This window comes from Phoca vitulina, unplaced genomic scaffold, assembly GCF_004348235.1.
Source record: "Phoca vitulina isolate PV1807 unplaced genomic scaffold, GSC_HSeal_1.0 scaffold72, whole genome shotgun sequence".
NCBI lineage: Eukaryota > Metazoa > Chordata > Mammalia > Carnivora > Phocidae > Phoca > Phoca vitulina.
Window position 1 is genome coordinate 6,345,340 of NW_022589775.1, and position 23,149 is coordinate 6,368,488.

General features: G+C 45.4%; 1 protein-coding gene across 11 annotated transcripts in view; it reads right to left on the reverse strand.

Moving 5' to 3' along the window:
- TIAM1 (TIAM Rac1 associated GEF 1) overlaps positions 1–23,149 on the reverse strand; it is a 372,168-nt gene that overhangs the window by 40,637 nt on the left and 308,382 nt on the right. For all 11 annotated transcript variants that reach the window (XM_032393263.1, XM_032393261.1, XM_032393257.1 and 8 more), the window contains 3 exons: positions 21,076–21,162; positions 16,062–16,286; positions 927–1,030 (listed from right to left, as the gene is read on the reverse strand). In XM_032393263.1, coding sequence (XP_032249154.1) covers positions 927–1,030; positions 16,062–16,286; positions 21,076–21,162 — 416 coding nt within the window. The remainder of the gene's footprint in view (positions 1–926; positions 1,031–16,061; positions 16,287–21,075; positions 21,163–23,149) is intronic.

The window sequence follows — 23,149 nt, forward strand, 5'->3', positions numbered from 1 at the left end:
ATTTGATCAGAGAGTGACTGGTAAATGTCAAACCAAAGAAAGGTGGGTGGGGATCCACATACATATGTCAACAACACTATAAAAGGTGAATAAATACAGAAACAGAATCACGTGGGGCCCCTGGGTGGCTCAGTCGGTTAAACCTCTGCCTTCGGCTCTGGTCATGATCCTGAAGGTCCTGGGACGGAGCCTGCTTCTTCCTCTGCCCCTCCCCCCTGCTCATGCGCTCTCTCTCGCTCGCTCATAAATAAGTAAAATCTTAAAAAAAAAAGAAACAGAATCACGTACAATTACTTTTGCTGGGGAAGGGCCTTTGGACAGAGGTAACACCAAGTTTTTAAATTGTTGTACCTTGGACAGTGTGCCAAGAACAGGCTACTGATCCACAGAACCCTTTGTGAAGTGGGATAAAAGCATGATGAACTATGGAAAACAAATTCACGGTGTTCCACCAAAGAGTCAGAATAAGGGCTTTCTCACAGGCCTTGAACAACTGAGGGACATGCTATATGAATAAAGAAAAAGAGTGTTTCTTTCTCTCTCATGTAAAAACTGCTCACGTTTAACAAGAACCAAACAGATCATGCAAAAAGAGCTTGTTGCAGAAACCACGCACAGCAAGAAAGTCTATCTGGCCCAGCCACACACATTTTGGATGCTATTTCTTCAAACACAAATGGAAATGTGAGAGGGAAACAGGTGAAATGAGATGGGAGCTCATTAAAACTGATTTCTGCCCTGTGTTCGCACGTATAGGTTTGTTATCGAGGCTGTAATTGGGATTTCGTATCTCAGTGACATCTCAGAGGTAAAAACACTCGGTCCCGTGGAGAGGACTTCTAACCACATACAGCTGCAAAGGTGACGTGTCAGCTGTGATTCTTCGGTGGTTCGACACGTGGGACGTGAAAATGAAAATCTCTCACCTTGCTGCTGTGATCAGTTTCATCTGAGGATTCCAAGTCCGGCCCTTCGGTCTCCTCTGGAGCGGTCTCGGCACTGTTGCCTTGCTCGCTGCAGAGGCCGTGTCCTGCAAGATGAAATCAGAAGAAGACATGGGTCAGCATGGAGAGCAACTGCTACAAGTCAGGCCTGTGCAAGGGCAGGGCACAGGGTCAGGCCCCCCAACACGTACGTACATACGTTGTTAAGACCCTCCAACTATGAGCTCCACGATCTTGGCTCAGTAAGTGTGTTCTGTTATGTTTATTCTTACTACTATTATTTTTACATGACAGTATATATATATATATATATATATATATACACATTTTTAAAAAAATTTTATAACACATAATCATATCATATGTTGAAGCCCTAACCTCCCACGTGATGGTATTTGGAGGTGGACCCAAGGACAATAAACATTCAGTCCATAGTATGTGTGATGTCTGTTTTTGCAAAAGTCTGGCAAACTATAAACGTAACATCATACTTCCATACTTCCCGCCATATTCTATGCAAAGGTGAAGGAAAAGAACATTACAAACACGGTCCTCTGGTGGGCTTCTCAAATTTAAAGAATATCTGAACCCCCAGGGGATCATGCTCTGCAGATCAGATTCGATAGGCTGGGGTTGGACCGAAACTTGCATTTCTTACAAGCCCCAAGAGGACACCGATCAATACTGTCCATGGACCACACTTGGAGTAGTAAGGCTCTAAGACATTTCGACACCTGGATCAGGGACAACAGCACTAGGACTACAAATGGGCAAGACAGAAAACGAGAGTGAAGGAGCCACCTTCTGACCCTTTGGACGAAAGCCTCTATTTGCAAACAGGCTGTTTTATCCAGTGACACTATCAGAGTCATCATCTGCTTGGCATCACTTTCTGTTCAAATTCAAAGTTGGCCGCCAAACAGGGAGGAAGCCGACCTCTAAGCAAACACTTAAGCTCCAAGGCTGCATCCTTTGGTCCCCTGTCCTCCTCTGTGATGAAGCACCAATGAAGTGAACACAACACCCTCGATGGAAGTTTCCATCTGTGTCCTCCTTTTTGCTCTGGCTCTAGAATTTTCTTTCTTTCTTCCTTTCTTTTTCTTTTGAGTTTTATTTATTTGAGAGAGGGTGCATACACAGTGGAGAGGGGAAGAGGGAGAGGGAGAGGGAAAGAAAGAATCCCAAGCAGACTCCCGTGCTGAGCAGAGCCCAACACAGAGCTCAATCCCGCGACCCTGAGATCACGACCTGAGCGGCAACCAACAGTCGGACGCCCAACCAACTGTGCCACCCAGGTGCCCCTGGCTCTAGGATTTTCTGATTACTTGCTCCCTCTACCATATGGTGGTAGCAGTCAAAGAATGAAGCTCAGGTAACTTGGTGGCTATCGACTATGTCATATTGTTGCCTCCATGGGAAAAAAGCTGATTGAACACTTTGTATGGGGGCAATAACCTAGATGCTGGAGCCAGGAAAAAGGGCAAGAGTTGATCCCCAAAAAGGAGCAGTGGATAAGCTCAATTAGAGACACTTTGCTTAGAGCACTAGGCTCTTGGCTCACAGGAACCACGGCTCCCTCAGCAGGATCCAGAGCAGCCAGGCTGCACGCCATGCAGGGGCACCACCCCCACTGTAGTCTGCAGAACAGCAACCCCCAGACAGCAGAGCCAAATGCTGTGAGCCTGCATATCTCACCACGTGACACACTGCCTGGGGTATAGCTGATGCTCACCAAATCGTGGGAAAACAAACTAAAGGATTTTCATTGGTAATGATACTGTGGGGCTAGGTATCCTGAAAAAGGAGGGAAGGAAGGAAGGAAGGAGAAAACTTACCTCTACAAAACATTTAGGAATGTTAAATAAAACATAACAAAATCCTTTTAAACACAGAACTGAGCTCCAAGAAATCCCAGAGCCCCAAATGAAGACAATAAAATGAGCTGGGGGACAAGTCTGAAAGCAATGTTGAGGAAATCCATCAGTCCCCTAACCCTAGTGCGGTGTTTCCCAAAGAGAGAGAGAAATCTTTTGGTGGTAGGAGATGAACAATTTGGGAGGGGGGCGCAAAATCACATAGTTGGCAGGGACACTTGAGTCTCCCTCGCTCCTGGGCAGTAAATACAATTAGCACTCCCTGGTCCTGGTCTCTGTGCCAATAAAAATGCACCCACACATTTCCCAACAGCAGTACCATCCCAGCCTGGGAACCAATGCCCTGGAGACTCTGGTTTCAACTCTATAAAGACATGATACTGAAAAAAGTGTCATGGGGCGCCTGGATGGCTCAGTCGGTTGAGCGTCTGCCTTCGGCTCAGGTCATGATCCCAGGGTCCTGGGATCGGGCCTCCCATCGGGCTCCCTGCTCCGCGGGAAGCCTGCTTCTCCCCCTCCCACTCCCCCTGCTTGTGTTCCCTCTCTTGCTGTCTCTCTCTCTCTGTCAAATAAATAATAAATACAATCTTTAAAAAAAAAAAAAAGAAAACAGGTGTTAGATCTGTACGAGTTGGAGAATTAGAACTGAATCTCCCACATTCATATGGTTCCCCTGAAGGGCTATACCCTTGGTCTAAAAAGATGTAAAAAGATAAAAGAAAAAAGTATTCCCTTGCAGAAGGGAAGGAAGGGAGGGGGAGGGAAGCGAAGGGAAGGGAAAGAAGGAGGAAGGAGCAAACAAAGGAAAGGAAGCTTGTCTGATTCTGCCTACACTCCAGGACAGGAGAGCAGGGAGGGAGCAAGGGGTGGGGGTGTGGGGGGGTTCTCCAAAGATGATAACCACAGGCTGGCCCCATGGGTGCTTGAGACTCAAATTTACACCATGTACTGCATCCAGGAGACTCCATGTCTTCGTCAGCTTGGGCTGCTATAACAAAAGACCACAGATGTGGTGGCTTAAATGACACACACTTATTTCTCTCAGTTCTGAAGGATGGAAGTCCAAGGTCAAGGGGCTTGCAGATTCAGTTCTTGGTGAGGACCGGTGGAAGGCCACCATCGCCCTATGTGCTCGCATGACTTCTTCCTTGTGTGTGTAAGGAAAAGACTGAGCTCTGCTCTCTTTGTCTCCTTACAAGGACACTAATCCCATCATGGGGGCCTACTCTCACAACTTTATCTAAACCTAATTACCTCCCAAAGGCCCCAACTCCAAAGAACAATCACATCGGGGCTCAAGGCTTCAATATATGAATTTTGGCAGGACACAAATATTTCGTCCATGACACTCAAGATGAAAAACTGCCTTAAGATTGTTGTATATTTGTATTCCAAGCACTCCAGCAAAGACATAATCAAAATCCCTCTTAATCAAAACCACACTTAATGATGGTATCATATAATGCCCAGTTAAAGCTTGATCAAATAAAAACCCATAATTCATTATCATAAAACCCAGGAAGAACCAGGTCCCCATGAGTGAGAAGCAAGAGACACAATAAGCAACAGAATAAGATTCCCAAGGAATGATACTGCAATCATCAGATATAGAATGTCAAGTACATTTAAAAAAAAATTTTTTTTAAGAAGAAACAAGAAAAGAGATAACTTCAAAAAAGATCAGGTAAATTAACAGAATTTTAAAAATGAGAACTATAACCACTCAAATAAAACACTCAATAGAGGGGCGCCTAAGTGGCTCAGTCAGTTAAGTGTCTGACCGTTGATTTCGGCTCAGGTCATAATCTCAGGGTCGTGAGATCAAGTCCTGCATCAGGGTCTGCATTGAGCATGGGTCTGCTTGAGATTCCCTCTCTCCCTTTCCTTCTTCCCCTCCACCTGTTCTCTCTGTCTCTCTCTCTCTCTCTCAAATAAATAAATCAATCTTTTTTTTAAGATTTTATTTATTTATTTGAGAGAGAGAGAGATAGCACGAAATGGGACTCAATCCCAGGACTCTGGGATCAAGACCTGAGCCGAAGGCGGATGCTTAACTGACTGAGACATCCAGGTGCCTCAGATAAAAAAAAACAAAACAAAACAAAACAAAAACACTCAAGGGGCACCTGGGTGGCTCAGGTGGTTAAGTGTCTGCTTTTAGCTCTGGTCATGATCTCAGGGTCCTGGGATCAAGCCCCATGTCAGGCTCCCTGCTCGGTAGGGAGTCTGCTTCTCCCTCTCCCTCTCTCCCTCTGCCCTGCTCGTGTCCTCTCTCTCAAATAAACAAATAAATAAATAAAAACATTAAAAAGCACTCAATAGATAAAAGATAAAAATATAAAAATTAAAAAATTAAAAAAGATAAAAATAAAAGTTCAAGAAAGAATAAAAGATCTGAAGACATGACCTCCCTAAAGCACAGAAGTCTTCAAATGCTAAAACTATCATATAGAATTGTATTTCCAGCTAAAATATTATTCAATAAGAAGACTATAATGTTCTCTGAGAAACAAAGAGTGAGAAAGCTTGCTATAAACAGAACCTCACTAAAAAACTCTCTAAAAGGATGTATAGGCATACTTAGGAGATACTGCGAGTTTAGTTCCAGACCACTGCAATGCAGTGAATATCACAGCAAAGCAAGTCAAATGAATTTTTTGGTTTCCCAGTGCATGTAAACGTTATGTTTATGCTACATTGCAGTCTAATAAATGCGCAATAGCATTAGGTCTAACAAATGCACTTCTTTTTTTTTCAAGATTTTATTTATTTATTCATAAGAGACAGAGTGAGAGGCAGAGGGAGAAGCAGACTCCCCGCTGAGCAGGGAGCCCGATGCGGCACTCGATCCCAGGACTCCAGGATCATGACCTGAGCCGAAGGCAGATGCCTAACCATCTGAGCCACCCAGGCGCCCAGATTTTATTTTTAAGTAATCTCTACACCCAACATGCGGCTCTAATGTATAACCCTGAGATCAAGAGTTGCATGCTCCATTGACTCAGCCAGCCAAGCACCCCCAAAAGTACATATCTTTATTTAAAAACACTTTATTGCTAAAAAAATACTAATCACCTGAGCTTTCAGCAAATCATAATCACTGATCACTGATCACCATACAAATAATAATAATGAAAAAGCCTAAAATATTGCAAGAATTACCAAAATGTGACAGAGAGACACAAAGTGAGCAAATGCTGTTGGAAATGTGGTGCCAACACACTTGCTCAGGGCAGGGTTGCCACAGATTCTCAATTTGTAGAAGACGGTATCTGCAAAGCGCAATACAGCAAAGCACAATAAAATAGGGTATGCTTGTACTTCAAGTGGGGACACACACACACACAATCTGATATACAATAAAGTAATAAAGAGCTGATATACACACGTGCAAGTCTTAGTTTATAAAACAACACCCCACACATTCCAAAAAAAGGGAGAGCATTTGTAGGTTTAAAAATACAAGATGTGGGGCGCCTGCAACAGACACATGAAAAAGTGCTCAACATTGCTCAGCATCAGGGAAATCCAAATCAAAACCTCAATGAGATACCACCTCACACCAGTCAGAATGGCTAAAATTAACAAGTCAGGAAACGACAGATGTTGGCGAGGATGCGGAGAAAGGGGAACCCTCCTACACTGTTGGTGGGAATGCGAGCTGGTGCAACCACTCTGGAAAACAGTATGGAGGTTCCTCAAAAAGTTGAAAATAGAGCTACCATACGAACCAGCAATTGCACTACTGGGTATTTACCCCAAAGATACAAATGTAGGGATCCGAAGGGGCACCTGCACCCTGATGTTTATAGCAGCAATGTCCACAATAGCCAAGCTGTGGTAAGAGCCAAGATGTCCATCGACAGATGAATGGATAAAGAAGAGGTGGTATATATATATACAATGGAATATTATGCAGCCATCAAAAGGAATGAGATCTTGCCATTTGCAATGACGTGGATAGAACTGGAGGGTATTATGCTGAGCGAAATAAGTCAATCAGAGAAAGACATGTATCATATGACCTCACTGATAAGAGGAATTCTTAATCTCAGGAAACAAACTGAGGGTTGCTGGAGTGGGGGGTGGGGTGGGAGGGATGGGGTGGCTGGGTGATAGACACTGGGGAGGGTATGTGCTATGGTGAGCGCTGTGAATTGTGCAAGACTGTTGAATCACAGATCTATACCTCTGAAACAAATAATGCAATGTATGTTAAGAAAAAAAAAAGAAGATAGCAGGACGGGAAGAATGAAGGGGGGCGAAATCGGAGGGGGAGACGAACCATGAGAGACGATGGACTCTGAAAAACAAATTGAGGGTTCTAGAGGGGAGGGGGGTGGGAGGATGGGTTAGCCTGGTGATGGGTATTAAAGAGGGCACGTTCTGCATGGAGCACCGGGTGTTATGCACAAGCAATGAATCATGGAACACTACATCAAAAACTAATGATGTAATGTATGGTAATTAACATAACAATTAAAAAAAAAAAAAAAGATGTGGGGCGCCTGGGTGGCTCAGTTGGTTAAGCATCTGCCTTCAGCTCAGGTCATGATCCCAGGGTCCTGGGATCAAGCCCCGCATCGGGCTCCTTGTTCGGCAGGGAGCCTGCTTCTCCCTCTCCCTCTGCCGGTCCCCCTGCTTGTGCTCTCGCTCTCTGTCAAATAAATAAATAGAATCTTAAAAAAAAAAAAAAAGAAAAGCCCAGAAGCAGCCTTCCGGCATACAGAGGCATGATATACAGCACATGAGCCACTGCAGATGCTGGGGAAAGGAAGGGCATATCTGATAGACGTTATGACAGCAGATTACTCAGATGGAAAAATGCACAGTTGCACCCTAACATGCACCATTCACAAGAATCAGCACCAGGGAGATGTAAATCAGAAGCATGTGAATAGCCCAAAGTATACAATCTTTTACAAGGAAATACAGAAGACAATGTTTGTTACCTTAGGCAAGAGAAGGGTTTCTTAAATAAGATATAAAAAGCACAAATCATATGAGACAGAAAATCAGATTTTATTAAAATTAAAAACTCTTCTTTGTCAAAAGCCACAAGACACATACTGAGAAAAGTTATCTTCAACACGTAACTGGCAAAAATGTTAATATCTAGAATATAAAGGAATTCCTATGAATCAGTATCTTGTAAGTATATATGATTCTTTTTTTTTTTTTTTTTAAGGATTTTATTTATTCAGGGGCGCCTGGGTGGCTCAGTGGTTAAGCGTCTGCCTTCGGCTCAGGTCATAGTCCCAGGGTCCTGGGATTGAGCCCTGTATCGGGCTCTCTGCTCAGCAGGAAGCCTGCTTCTCCCTCTCCCACTCCCCCTGCTTGTGTTCCCTCTCTCACTGTGTCTCTCTCTGTCAAAATCATAAACGAAATCTTAAAAAAAGATTTTATTTATTTATCTGAGACAGACAGAAAGAGCATGAGCAGGGGGAGAGGCAGAGGGAGGGGGGGAAGCAGGCCCCCCACTGAGCGGGGAGCCCCACTCGGGGCTCGATCCCAGGACCCTGAGATCATGACCTAAGCCAAAGTCAGACGCTCAACCGACTGAGCCACCCAGGCGCCCCAGTATATACGATTCTAAAGCATGTATTCTTTTTTACTCCAATATGCCATGCTTCTGCCCTTAGCTGAAGACAAAAATTAATAAAATAAGAAGAGAAAAAGCAATGTAGCTTGTGAAAGAGAGTTTGCAAAGTGATGATTCTATCCATCCCTTTGAGCACAGATTTTTGTGTTACTTTTTCTCCATCCCATGAATTGGGGCTGGCCTTGTGACTTGCTTCAACCAACAAAATGTGACATAGATGATGATACATCAACTCCAGGCTAAGACCTCGAGTGTCCCTACAGTTTCTGGTTTTGCCTCCAGGATCTCTGCGCTCACCATACAGAGAAACCACAAGCTAGCCTCTTGAGGATGACAGGCCTCAGGCAAGGGGGGGCATCCAGTCAACCAATCACCAAACATGCAAGTGAAGCCAGCTCAATCCTCCAGCCCCGGTCAAGCCGCCAGATGACACAGCCACATGAGTGACTCCAGGCAAGCACAGCAGAACAAGCACTCAGCTGAGCCCAGCCCAAAAGAACGAGCAAATAAAATGATGGTCCTGGGGTGCACCTAGCAGAAGATAACCAATGAACAGGTAAGGGGGATTTAGCCATCAAAGAAAGCCAGAGCCAGAGAGGCAGGAATTGACAGCTTCTCTGAAGGCCCCCTAGCCTAAGAATCTAGTGGAACAACACCACTGACTTTTTTGGCAACCCCAATGCCAACAGTTTTGCAACATCCTACCGCAGCTCCCCACGCCCTTCACTACAAGACACTTTCCTCTAACAACAGACACTGAAGGAATTCCCCTTTGTCCGGGAGGTAGCTGCCCCCGTTTACTCACCAGTGCGCACACACAAACAGATGGCTCTGCTCACCATCAGAGAGATGGGAAAGCCAAGGACAAGGCTGACAGGTGGCTGAAGGAGTGGTCAGAGCAAGGGAACCGCCGCCTCACCTCCACTCCATCCCCACATTTAGCATAATGTCCAGCATAGAGGAGGTGCCCGGCCGCCATTCTGGCAGCACAGAGAAGTGGGGCCAAATCGGAAGAGACGAAGGATGGACGGGGGCTGGACAGCCCCGGGGGATGAGGACGCACAGAGCAGGGCTGAGGCTGGGCAGGACGGGACCTACTGGCTATATCCACAGCACCATGAATAACACGCATTGTTGTAAACAGGTCTGATCGTTTCTTCACTTTTCAGAATGGTTTTCACGTCATAACAACGTTCTTGGGACCGAGAAACCTTTGAACTAGCACGTCCCACTTGCCATCAGCAGGACAGACATTTACATTTAGATTTCTCTTTCATTGATTCAGTGGAGACACATTCACTCTGACTTCATTCAAGTCTGCTCAGGACTTAAATTTAAAGAAAGAAGATAAAACTCTTCCACTCACGAGATACATTAACCATGGTTATTAAATAAGCGGATCCTCTAATTCAAACATTTCCAAAGAAGAACCAATTATAACGTTGATTTTCTGAAAGCCTTGATTAATGCTTGCGTTTAAATCTCTGTGAGGAAAAAATGATTTGAGGGCCAGGGGGCAAGAAAAGGTTAGATATTACCAATAAAAACATTCAGCTGAAATGAAATTTAGTCACTAGGCCAGGATTTTATTTTGCTTTTCAGTCTTTTGACTGTCATATAAGAATTCCATAGAAACACTCATAATATATATAAGATCAGCATAAACACTCTCTCTACCACAAAGCTAAGAAACAAAAATAATTATAAAAAAAAAAAGAATTACGGAGAGCTTAATATGGATTATGAAAAAAACCCTCCAACTTTAACTTAGCAGAAAAATAACTTCTTTCCAGCCAAATTTCACAAAATCTCAGCATCTGTTTCTCTATGGAGAGAAATTTTTAAATCCATGAAAACTGTAGATATAAGCATTACTGATTCGGTTAATTGGTTGTGAAAGTGAAATAATACAAGGTTCATTCATGTTCTTTAAAAATATACAAATGGAGGCTCTTAAATTCTCAACCATCCCCCCCTCCACAGGATTTGACAGGTGTCATCAACCCATTCCAGCTGGAAATCAAGACTAGGAGTTTGGCCCCAGCAGGGCCTCAGGAAGCAGGCCAGGTGCTGTGTGACAAAATCACAGAACCCAGACAGTTTACAAAACGCACATGGCTCCACATTTTATCAACAAACAGAGGACCACGCGCTCCTGGTATCTATGAGATGTTAGAGCCTCTGAAGGACGGGGCCATATTTGTTTGTAGGGAGATAAATCTGTGCGGTTCCTCTTTCTTTGTTGCCTCTCCCTGAGGCCTGATTGTCTTATCATCAGAATCAAGCTCCAGACAATCTGCACGGAACAGCACTCTGGAATAGACTCTTCCACTTCACAGGCACTCTAGGGAAGCATGCTCTGCCCGCCGATCAAAACGCTGTCCACGTGGGGCGCCCAACCATTCCTTCTCGGACCAAGGTGCCTTCGACTCCCCCTGCTGTCACGGAAGCTTTTCCCGTTACAACACACACTGCCCGGTCTACTTCCTGCAGGAGGGATCTCTGTACTCGAAACAGACTCCACTCTTCCACTGGGCATCAGACAGATGTGCCTGAGGTCTATCAAGGGGGGGCTGACTCTCCAAACCCAACGATGGCCCCAGTTGTCTTGAACTCCTACGGACCAGAGTTAGCCGCACAGGCCCAGCTCTCCCAGGCTCAGTTTCTGGAACGACCATCTTTCAAACAAGAACCAACTTCAGTTTGCTGAGCCCTGGCATCTTTATTGGAATACTGAGCTGAATGAGGGCACCTGCTTTACCCCCACAGGTCAGGTGGAATTTTAGGGAAGATAAAGCAGAGCTGCAGTCACCATAAAAATGGCATGGCTGTGAGCCTTGATGGCAGAATTTAAAATGTAAGACACACAGATATTCTGCAACCTTGGGAAGATACCATCGATGCCACTGGTATGATTCTTACAACTTGCAGAAAATGTGGGCTTTTGCATCATGACTAACTGAAATACCTTTGTTTCAGGAGTTAATCTCAGTGATAAATATCTTCTGCCAGAACAGTTTCACTCACATTTGGGAGAAAGGCCTCAAACTAAGCATTTATTCGTTCTTTGCTCTTCCCTTGACTCAAGGGGGGGCGGGGAGTGGGAGGGAGATGCCAGAAAAGGGTATTTGTGTTAGAATTCCCTCAATAAATGTTTTATAAAACCTTTAAAAATTATTTTACATCCAGATTTGCTTTCCTATATTGATGTTCGCTGTGAATAGTTCCCTAACTGGGTGAAGTAGGTTTACCTTCTGATAAATCAGGCCAGTGGCTCTCAAAAGGGGGAGATTTTGCTGCTCAGGGGACATTTGGCAACATCGGAAGATATTGTGATTGGCCCCACTTGGGGGAAGGGGCTCCTTACTACTAACTTACAGTGGTTTGTAGTAACACTGGTAAACATCAGTGCCTAGGACGGGCCCCCCCACAACGAAGAATTATCTGGCCCAAAACGTTAGTAGCTCCAGATGAGACCAGTATTCAAAATAAATCACACAGGAACATTCAAGAGGCTTTCTGGAAACTCACACAAACAGTTTTGCAACTTCCTACCCCAGCTTCCCCTTTGCTCCAAGGTTCTTTCTATAATAACAGTCACTCAAGGGACTGTCTTTTTGTCTAGACATCCTTCCTCCATTTTCTTACCAGTGTGCCAGTAAACAAATATTAAAAAAAAAAAAGGTTGAAAGTAGCTCAAGAAAGATTTCAACAAGGACCCATGGATGGTCAGTGACTGAGAATGGGAAACTGGGTCTTAAGAGAGAACACTCCGGATGAGGTCCCTGGTTTTCTAAGCCAACACAGCAAAACATTCAACCACGCTTCCTTGCTCTACAAGGAGAGGAGTCTGGAGATGCATTCCATATCGCCTAACAGATTTTCATTACAAAAATCTCAGGGGCGCCTGGCTGGCTCAGTCAATGGAGCATGTGACTCTTGATTTCCAGGTCCTGAACTCCAGCCCCGCGTGGGGTGTAGAGATTACTTAAATAAATAAGTAAATCTTTAAAAGAACAAAATCTCAGACCATGATATGGTATCAACAAATACCACTACAGATGGTTTGCATGTGACCATAACATCCCACCAAGACAACAAAAAGGGGATCAACAACCAAAGGACAGTTGGTAACCCGACGTGGTGGATCCCAATCCTAGCTGCACGTTAGAATCCCCTGAGTTTTAAGCAAAACCACAACAAATGCACCCGAGGCCCCAGTTCGGACCATGTGAATCATGATCTCTGAAAAGGGGCCCAGATGTCTCTCATTTCTTTCCACCCAGGAGAGGAAAATACTTAAGTAAGGTATTCATAAACATAGTTATCAGACAATTCACCTGTTGCAGATTGAGGTGGATGGAGTAGAGACCAGTGAGATCAGAAATGAGCAGCCTCTGGTTCCAAGCCAGAAAATCTTCATGTCCCCATAAGAGATTGTGCTTCGAATACGTAACATTTATCGAGCACTTCCTAAGACCTATTCTAAACACTTTACTTTTATAACTCAGTTCATCCTCACAGCAATTTAGTGAGATAGTACTGTGGTAATATCCCCATTTTATGCATGAGGACACCGGGGCTTGGGGAGATGAAGCTAATAAACACAGAAACAGGACTTAGTCCCGAGAAACCTGGTCCCAGAGCCCATTCTTAGCCACTAGGGTGTGATGCTTTCAGAGAGGAAACAAACCTTTCCATGAGAAAAGGGGGCTCAGAAATAATCCAGCCCTGCAAGTTCATTCCAAATTTCAGTCCGGGTTCTGAGGGCAGGATTGGACCAAGCCTGCCTACTTGGGCTCGTAGGATAGGGTGAGTAGCCGGGCCAGCCTCCCATGGACGGGCACCCGCCAAGGCTCACGTGGACCCCCAGGTCCCTGAGACACTGCCAGGCCCTCCGCCCAGGCTGCCAACCACGCACTGTGACCACCATTAAGATGGTCCCTGCATCAGACCTCAAACCTGCTACTCAGGATGCTTATTTTTAGCTACTTCTAAATTTAGACTAAGGCTATAGTCCAGCCTCCCCATTGTACCATTTTGCTAGTTGTTTTCTTTGCTATTTTAACCGCAGCTGACCTTAGACACTGCTTTATCTCTGCCTCATTATGGAGCAATCTTTCAGGTTATTTTATCCTGTTTACTTGCCTCTTTTATTCTTCACGGTTAAATGGGGACTGGGAAGCAGTAGCAAACCAGAAGGCAGAGAGGCGGAGACTCAGGCTCCCCCGCTCAGCCCCACCAACTGGGCTGCGACTGCCCAGAGCGTTTGAGAATTCTTCTGGAACTTATTAATGTTGAAGACGGCCTAGAGACCTCACAAGCAAACTAACACAGTGACCCGACTTTCTTGCTTTCATCTTGAACCAGTTTGGTGATCTGACCTGGACTGAAGAAGACTTTGTTCTGAAGGATTTTCAATCATTGCAAAATATTGAAAGGGGAACTGATTAAAAACCAGAACATCTGCTAAAATTTAAGTTTGAGAACACAGTCATGGCCCAGTCGTCAAAATGACTTTGAGCACCTCACTCAACAAATGTCAGATCCAACGTATCGTTCAGCCGGAAAAAAAGCAAAGGAGTCAATGAATCTTCTAAGAATGATTCCAAAATGGAAATTTTAGTATGCTTTGAACACCGGTAGGTTCAGTGGGTTTAGCACTCAGCCTTCAAAGGTGACTGGCCTAAAGGAGGTAATACGTAGTAGGTAAAGGTCAGTTGGTAAGTTTAAAACTCCATCATATAAAAGATGGGACACTTACTATATATATACGTATACTCTATATTCTATACTCAAGTATTTCTAAAATACTTGTATGCAAATACATTTTAATTAAAACAATTTTAATAAAAGTTTACAAAATGCACACATACACGCACAATCTTTTTTTAATGAAGAAACACCCCTAAAATAGTGACTACCTTTAAAGGGGCAAATTGTGAGCAATTCCAGTCACATTCTCTCAGGGAAACTATCTGTAAAGGGTCAGATGGTGAATATTTTCAGCTTTATAGACCACGAGTCCACGTCGCTACTACTCAACTCTGCCTTTGCAATGAGACAGTAGCCAGAGATAAGATGTAAATGATGGGCATGACTGTGTTCCAATAAAACTTTATTTACAAAAACAGGTTGTGGGCTGCATTTGACTGGTGGGGTGTAGTTTGCCAACCCCTGCTTTATATCCGTAACCCACAGGAAGGGCTCAGACGGAAAAAAAAAAATTCAAAAAAAGTTGTGCACACGCTGTTGGTCATAGCGTGTACATCCAGATCTTGTAAAAATCCTTTAAATAACCTAACCTACCACTACATGCCTCATTCAAAGTCATATTACAGAAACCGCGCTCTGTGAACTGAGTTTTATGGGCTCGATGCTGCCATCTTGTGGTCATACAAAAGAACAGCCTTCATGGTCTCCATTCTCTGTTAAGGGTACATGGCTCACTTGAGTCCTGTTCTAAAAATCTGATAGGGGTGTGGATACTGCAATGACATAATGACTCAAGGAAGTCAACGGCAATAGGCGCCTTCAGTTTGCTGAAGCCTCAATTTGCCAAATTCTTGCGACAGCCGCTGAGCTGTCGCAAGAATGAACTCTCACAAGGGTTCTGCCGGTGATCTCCTCTCATCAAGCCAAACTTCAGAAGGGAATTTGAAAAACAATGACAGGGCAAGAATACTCAAAGTACCTACCCTCAAATTTTGAAACCAAAGACTTTTTTTTTTATTTTAATTTAACTCAAGTTTTAAAAACAAAATAAATCCAAAACCCCAACTTACTAAAATCAACCCCAATTCTAGAATTAGGTCATGGGGTCGGGAATAAGTGACAATAATGCTGTTGACGGATGCACTCATTCACCGACTCTTGCAGAACGAGAATGGGGTACCTGTGGAGTCGCAGGAAGAAGACATAAGCTCAGTCCCAGGAAACAAACTCAGGACAAAGAGAGAGACAAGCCAGTAAGAAGAGTATCACGTGATAGGGGCCCACGTGAAAGATGTTTTTGGAGGGTCCTAGGGACCTGGAGGAGGGAGCTAGCTCTGCTGGGTCCCACCCAGGAAGGCTTCAAGGGGGCAGGTAGCATTCTGGTTCCTTCTTTTGGGAGGAGCACGAGGTTGCAAAGGGACAGGGAGAAAAGCTGTGAGCAGATGGGGCAGGGCATGGCTCACACGCAAGATTGGGGGAGCCCAAGAGAAGCTGACCAAATGAGAGCTCTGAGTGCATTTCCACTCTGGGCAGCTTATGCCCTCTCTCACACGGAAGGGAAAGCCAGGGCTGGGTGGTCTGGGGGATGGTGACGTGGACGGCAGAGCTAGGACCCAGAGCCCCAGCGAGTCCTGGCCCTTCTGTAGCTCTGTTATCTCTATCCACAGCCAAGAGACGGTGGCCTCTACCCATTCGACTTTCTCCAAAATGACAAACAGCAGAGGCTCGCTGAAGCTCTCCATGTGGGACAGCCTGGCTGGTGACCAAACACGTATTCCACAAGAACACAAGTGCCCTGAACTGCGGAAATTAACAGGAAGCATGCATTCAGGAGGAACCAGCGCATCTCACTCACACATCTTTATGCCTGCTGGCCCCAGTCCAGTGGCACACACACACCCCGCAAGGTCCACGTCGCAGCCGTACCTGGGTTGCTGTTGAGAAAGGCCAGGGGGCTCTCGCCGGGGTCCACGGGGCCGTCCGCTCGGTGGGGGGGGCAGGCCAGCAGCTCCACGCCTCCCTCGGCCTCAGGGTGGGTCCTCACCAGGAGGCCCAGGGACGGCTGCGTGAGCAAATCTTTGAGCACAGATGAGCTCAGGGTGCCTGCAGCACGATTATTGATCTCGAGAATCTCATCTCCCGCTTTCAGGCCTGCCAACGTGAGACGGAAAATGTTTAATTTCACACGCACATAAAAGCAGCATCTGCCGTAGCAGCGAGTCAGATCACAACAGCACAGAAGTGCCGAGAAAGGGCACGCGGAGCTCACTTGTCACGGCCCCCCCCCCCGCCACCCCGGCCCCAGCGCTGGTGCACACGGGTGCTCGTCCTCCGCAGTGAGCGTCAGGTGATCACAGGGGCCTCGGTTTCGGAAGGTTCTGGACTTGGATGTGACAGCATGCCTACCTGTCCTGAACACACCGACTAAACACATTGACTCCTTCCCGAATCAATCTATATGCTCTGGGCATCAGCCAATTCCTCCTCACAAATGCTAATTCTGGCTGCTGTCCTCGGTTTTGAGGGGGGAAAAGTAGAACTGCTCTGATTACTGCGGTAAGTTTTGTACACGCGCGTGCACAGCACACACGTGTGGCACGGCCAGCTCACATCTCTTGATCACCGCCACGGAACCAGCTGGAGAACCAGCATGCGGGGAGCTGCTTCTGGCTCCGACCACAGAAAAGCACTCGATCCCCAACACACTCTACAGAACCAAATATGATCATTTTGTGCCCTCCTCCCTTTGTTTAACTACATCAGGACCTCAGGCTGAGTTAAAATGCACACCCATCTTTTGGAAGGTCCCCAAAGGTTCTGCTGCTTTTGCAAAGCACGCTGGGGGAGCCGCCAAAGTTGGAGACCTAAAGGACCAGCTGTGAACGAGGCCAACCCAAAAGAACAAGAGGTTTTGACTGACCCTGGGGCATTTTAACCTGGTTTCAAAGAACAAGCCAGTGGTTTGAGAAAGGGAGAGGTTAGAGCAGAACGTGAAAGGAAATGAAGTATTGTTTCAACTAAGAAGAAAAAAAGAGTCCAACTCTTACTTTATAGACTCGGGTGGAAAAGCAAACTTGACAAAGGAAGTGAGTGAAGGGCAAAGGTAAGGAACGAACTGCAGAAAGGAGAAGCCACTCGACTCCTCAGGCATCCAAGGATCCCACCCCTGATGCCTCGGAAAAGTGTTTCCAGAGAGACGTTCTCACTCCCCAGCTTCACCCAGTCACACCCCTTGGCCATCTGTGCTCGGGTTCCCAAACTACTTGACATCAATCTTGTATCAGAAAATACTCCAAGAAACATTTTGAGTGGGAAGGCAATGGCAGAGAAAGGAGAATACTTTTCTCTGTATGGAGGTGGGATTCTGGGAAGCTAAACACTCCATTTTTAGGTAAAAGATTCTGGCATCACAGCATTTGAGTTGAAAATACAAAATTTCCCCCATGCAAAAAGTAGTTAGTTTTTGGGTTTTTTTTTTTTTTTTTAAGTCTTCTCTTGGAGACAACCCTTTTGGTTAGATATTACAGTTATATAAAGAACAGAAGAAAAGACTTAAACATCTTATGAGTTTGGTTGGTTTTTTTTCCTTTAGACGGAGAGGCATAGGGAGATAGAGAGAGACAATCTCAAGCAGGCTCCACACTGAGCGCAGAGCCTGATGCGGGGCTTGATATCATGACCCTGAGATCATAACCTGAGCCAAAATCAAGAGTCGGACGCCTAACCAACTGAGCCACCCAGGCACCCCAAGTTTGTTTCTTTCTTTAAAAGAACTCCCAGGTTTACTATGAATGGTGGAACCAAAGTGTGTAGTAGGATAAACGGTGACCCCTCAAAAGATACGTCCATGTCCCAGAACTGTGAATGGGACCTTATTTGGAAACAGGATCTTTACAGTTATAATTAAATACATGATCTTGAGATAGACCATGCTGGATGATCTGGTGAGTCCTAAAGCCACTGACAAATGTCCTTTGAAGAGACGCACAGAAAGAAGAGGAGCAGGCCATGTAAAGCCAGGGGCAGCCACTGGGGTGAAGCTGCTGGAGGCCAAGGAACCCTTGGAGCCACCAGAGGCTGGAGGAGGCAAGGAGGGGCTCTATCCTAGAGACTTCAGAGGGGGCACAGCCCTGCTGACACCTTCATTTCAGACTTCTGGCCTCCAGAACGGGGAGAGAATACATTTCTGTTGCTTTACACTCCCCAGTTCATGGTCGTTTGTCAGGCAGCCCCAGAAAAAGACTCCAGGCAGTTGCCTGAGTGACTTATTCTCAGTATTAGCATGTGAATGTGGGCAGCCCAGCAGGAGTGAGCCATGAAGTGCCCCGCCGGGGTCCTTCTGTCCCAATGTCACCATGTAACTGTTCTGTGACCGTAGGCATGTTATTGAGTCTCTCCCAGTCCCAGTCTCCTCCTACGTAAAAGCGACAATGCACTCAGTGAGGTTAAGCACAGCATCTGGCACATTGAGGATCTATTTCACTAGACGTTAACTCTCATTAGTACGTGGCAGAAGAAAATGGGAAGCTCTTCTTGCTCACAGAAAATCAGAGCCTGCTCAGAAGCAATCGCCATAACTGGCCGTGGCAAAGTGAAATATCTAGAAGATGCGGAGAAAGAAGCACATGGCTTTCTCAACTGGGCTCTGTGCAGTGTAGCCATCAGAAAAACACTTCGATGACAGCCAATGAGATGCCAGATCCCAGCCTCAGATGACCCCAAGAAGGGGTCGGGCCCAAGCATGGCCAAGCTGATCAAAGAGAAGTGTAAAAGAACACACTTTGGTTCAAAAAGTCAATTCTGTAAGTATAGCCGATGGGAGATCCAACAGAGGGGTAGGTGGGTATTAAAGGGGGATTAACCATTAGCTCAAGACAAGCCAAAAGCCCAAGGTGGCCACCAAAAATAAATAAAAGACTTAGAACGTGATGGGCATCCAAGGTTGTCTACAAAGAATGAGGTAAAACAGTGAATGGACGCTGAAGGAGGAGAATGTTTCTCGATTAGAGATGTCTGTGAAGATGTCTTATGGTCCACAGTGAGCTCTCCATTATCCAGAGGTCTGCACATAGAGGCTAGACTTAACATTAAAAACAACAACAACAACAAAACCCACCACCCAAATATCTTTCTCGACACTGCCCTCTACAAGCCGGGTATTAGGATGGTGTTTGTGGCCCCGGTGGACAAACGGGCATCACTCTTTATAGAGAACAGTGCAATATGGGGCAAGTGGGTTGCAGCAGGCAGCCATTTGCTTTTATCTAACACCAGGGTTCCTGGATTCAAAGAACTAAAACAGGAAGTGAGTGACGCCGAGGCTCATATTTCCCCACCCCCAATGGGCACACTCATCGTGCTGCGAGAGATAACAATCAGGCCTTGGGTTTGAAGGTGAATAAGCCCTGCCACCTCTGCTCTTAGCTGAGATATAGCATCACACCCCGGCCTCCAGGCTGCCTTTGGCCTTGAAAAGTATGGAAGGAAAATCCTCCTCCGTGAGAGTAGCAGATAAATGACTTTGACTTTATTTCCCCTTTGTCACGCTTTTGCCATTTCTGTGCATAGTCAAGTCTGCAGGCTGCTCTTCTCCACGGCTTACAGCACAGGGGGAGGTAACCTGCTTAGGTGGCTCGTAAGTCACAAACACCCAGAGCTAAGCTGTCCCAAGAATGGAAGGAGGTGGCAAGGTAGGGCACTCCACCATTTCCTCGGCTGCTCCGCTCAGCAGCCCTCAAATAGCAGACACAGGGCATTACATCTAAGGCCAAGTGACCCAGATGTTTTAGTCTTCTCCATTCAGCAGGTATGATTTTGCCGCTGCCCGGATGAAACTAAGAATTCCATAACAAGGAGAATAAAAGGAAGGTGGGTTTTGAGCCCTGCCTACCTGTCTGATGTGTTTATGCTAAGTATGGTAGGCTGGAAAGGGTCCTCCAAAACTCATGTCCACCCAGAATATCAGAAGGTGACCTTATTTGGAAACAGGGTCTTTGCAGAGGTCATTAAGTTAAGATAAAATCATTCTGGATTAGGATGGGCCTTAAGGCGATGACTGGTATTCTTCTAAGAAGGCCACGTAAAGACACAGAGAAACACAGCGAAGAAGGCCACATGACGACAGAGCAGAGATTAGAGGGAGGCAGCCACAGGCCAAGGAGTGTCGAGGACCACCAGCAACCACTGGAAGCAAGGACGAGGCGTGGAACAGATTCTTCCTGCAGAGGCTCCAGAAGGAAACAGCCCATACCCTGATTCTGAACTTCTGGCCTCCTGAACTATAAAAGCATAAGTTTCTGTCATTTTTAATCAGTCAGTTTGTGAGAATTTGTTACTGCAGCCCTAGGAAACCATCACAGGAAGCAAAAAAAAAATCTAGATTGAAAAGATTCTCTCTGAGCAGAACGAGGAAAGAGAGCTGGGGTTTCACAAATAACCCAGACTCCAGTGAGCCCTTGTAGGGCTACAGGCGGGGTGTGGCAGAGAAGAGCTCTTTACGTGGGGCAAGACGACGGGATCCTGAACCCTTAAGTTCCCCAACTTCCGCAAAGATGCCTCCATCAATGGGAACAAGACGACATCCACTTTGAAGGAGCTTTGCAGGCTCCTAATGCTCTGCTTCAGGAAAACCCCTAGGACTTCCATACCATCCTAGACGGTAGAGAAGGACAATCACGTCAGATTAGAATGGAATTTCCCACTTGCCCCAAGGACATGGGCTCAGAATCAGATTTAAAATCCAAGAATGTGACATTTCTTATACACCTGAGTTTAGAGAATAATATCCATATTCCCTGCAAGGGTTTTCAATGAGACAAGGTTTGAATAATCTGCACAGGTGAACTCTTGGGGCATATCTTTCTTATCCACCAACCAGAGACACCCCAAGGGGATTTTAAGAGAGGCGGACAGACAAACAGACAACAAGCCAATGACTTACCCTTCTTGGAAGCTAAACCAGTTTCCTTTACACTATTCACGTAGAGCCTTCTAACACCATCTTCTTCCACAGAGGAAAGTGAAAACCCTAGAAAACACGAAGCCAGGATGGTTAGGGCTCACACCTTCTGAATGTTTACCAAACAACAGGAAGTACCCGCTGTGAACAACGTATGTTCAATGTTTTTGGTTACAGTTTGGAGCAATTGTTTTTCCTTGTTCATATTATTTTACAAAGCAGAAAAATGTATTTTAGATGACTCTAAAAAAAAGTCACCACTTACAAAAATTAACATTATCAGGTACATCTAACCTCATACCACCTACCTATCAGTTCAAGTAGAAGGACAATTATTTTGTTTACCTTGCTTGCTAGTAAATGCCATCACTTTATCTTTTTCCTTGTCCCCTCCACCAGCACAAACAGAATGATCACCTTATCTCACCTGGGTCCTCTTGACTTTTCTCAGCCAATCCTTGTCCTAGGATATGTTACAACTGAACAAATGTATGGTGTGTGTTCCGCTGTATGTAATGCTGTGTAGACACTAGTTTGATTTAATAAAATTCTGCAATGGGGATTGAATAGCAACTCACTTGACAAATCTTATTTTCTACTGAAATGGACTGATTCCACATTCTACTAGTGTGTGATCATAAGATCATCTTATTACCTGTCCAGGCTTCCCGAGCCCAAAGCCCATTAGCTAATTAATCTTGGGGTTGTTACACCCTTCAGAAACAAAGGGCAGAACAAGGCCCTGAGCTTGCAGGTGGTTTGGGGATCTGAGGTGCTCCCGATCCTGTGGCTACAAGCCCTGGTCACCTCTGTTTCTAGACAGTCTCACTCAAACTCTTTTCTGATAGGGGTTCCTGGTGGGCTCAGTCAGCAAAGCATCTGACTCCTGATCTCAGTGTCATGAGTTTGAGCCCCACGTTGGGTGTAGAGATTACTTTAAAAAAAAAAAAAAAAAAATCTCTTTTCTGATCCATCAGTGAACATCCCAACCAATATCTCTTTTCCCTCAAGTAAAAGACACTGGCGAACACCCCTATAGGACCAGCGGGAATGAATGCAGCTGTAAAGATCCGAGATAATTTCAGGTCTGGGTGAAGAATAATCCCATAATATAGGTACTTACCTTAAGGCTGAAGGCAGAAAAAAACACTGGTTTTAAAGAACAAATAAGCAAATAACAACAAAATAGAAGAATTAATTACAGGACGGGGACCCAGGGAGTCATCAAGGCTTTTCAGGCCATGTCATAACGAATGTGTGTTTTTCTGTTTCGTTCACAGGACCAGGAAATAAATACCCACACATGGGCAAAACTACCAACTGTCCTCGCCCACTCTGGTACCATAACTCGCTCAGACGGGGACAACACAGGCCACACCCCGAGGACTTTCCGCTCTTCATTTTACTCTCCTATTTTGAATTCCATTCGTACAGCAACTTGCAACTTTCCGATTACGTTTCAAGAAGCCTCACTCAAGTAAAAACAATTTTATACATGAGCTACTGAAGTGGACATTAGCCTTAACATAGGTCTATCTATCTGCGTTTCAGTAGAGAATGTTTTTCCCCTTATCTGTTGGAATAGATGCAGACTCAGGGGCTAGGTCAAGAGAAAGAATGGATAAGATCCATTAAAATACAGGCATCTCCTTTCTGAAATGCTGTGACTCTATAACGTTTTGAGGCCACATTTCTTTTTTTATTAAAACTAAAGTGAGCAGCAAATGACAAGCCGCCTGAATGGAAGATACCAGAACAGGGGATGGTGGAAAGCCTGCTCCAAGCCTCTTTCAGCCAAAGTCAGTGGAGACGGCTGAGCTATTTCTTTGCCCCTATTCCCTCGTTTCTTGGTCTTTTTTTTTTTTTAAAGATCTTATTTATTTATTTGACAGAGAGAGATATAGCGAGAGAGGGAACACAAGCAGAGGGAGTGGGAGAGGGAGAAGCAGGCTTCCCGCCAAGCAGGGAGCCCGACGCGGGGCTCGATCCCAGGACCCTGGGATCATGACCCGAGCCGAAGGCAGACGCCCAACAACTGAGCCACCCAGGCGCCCCT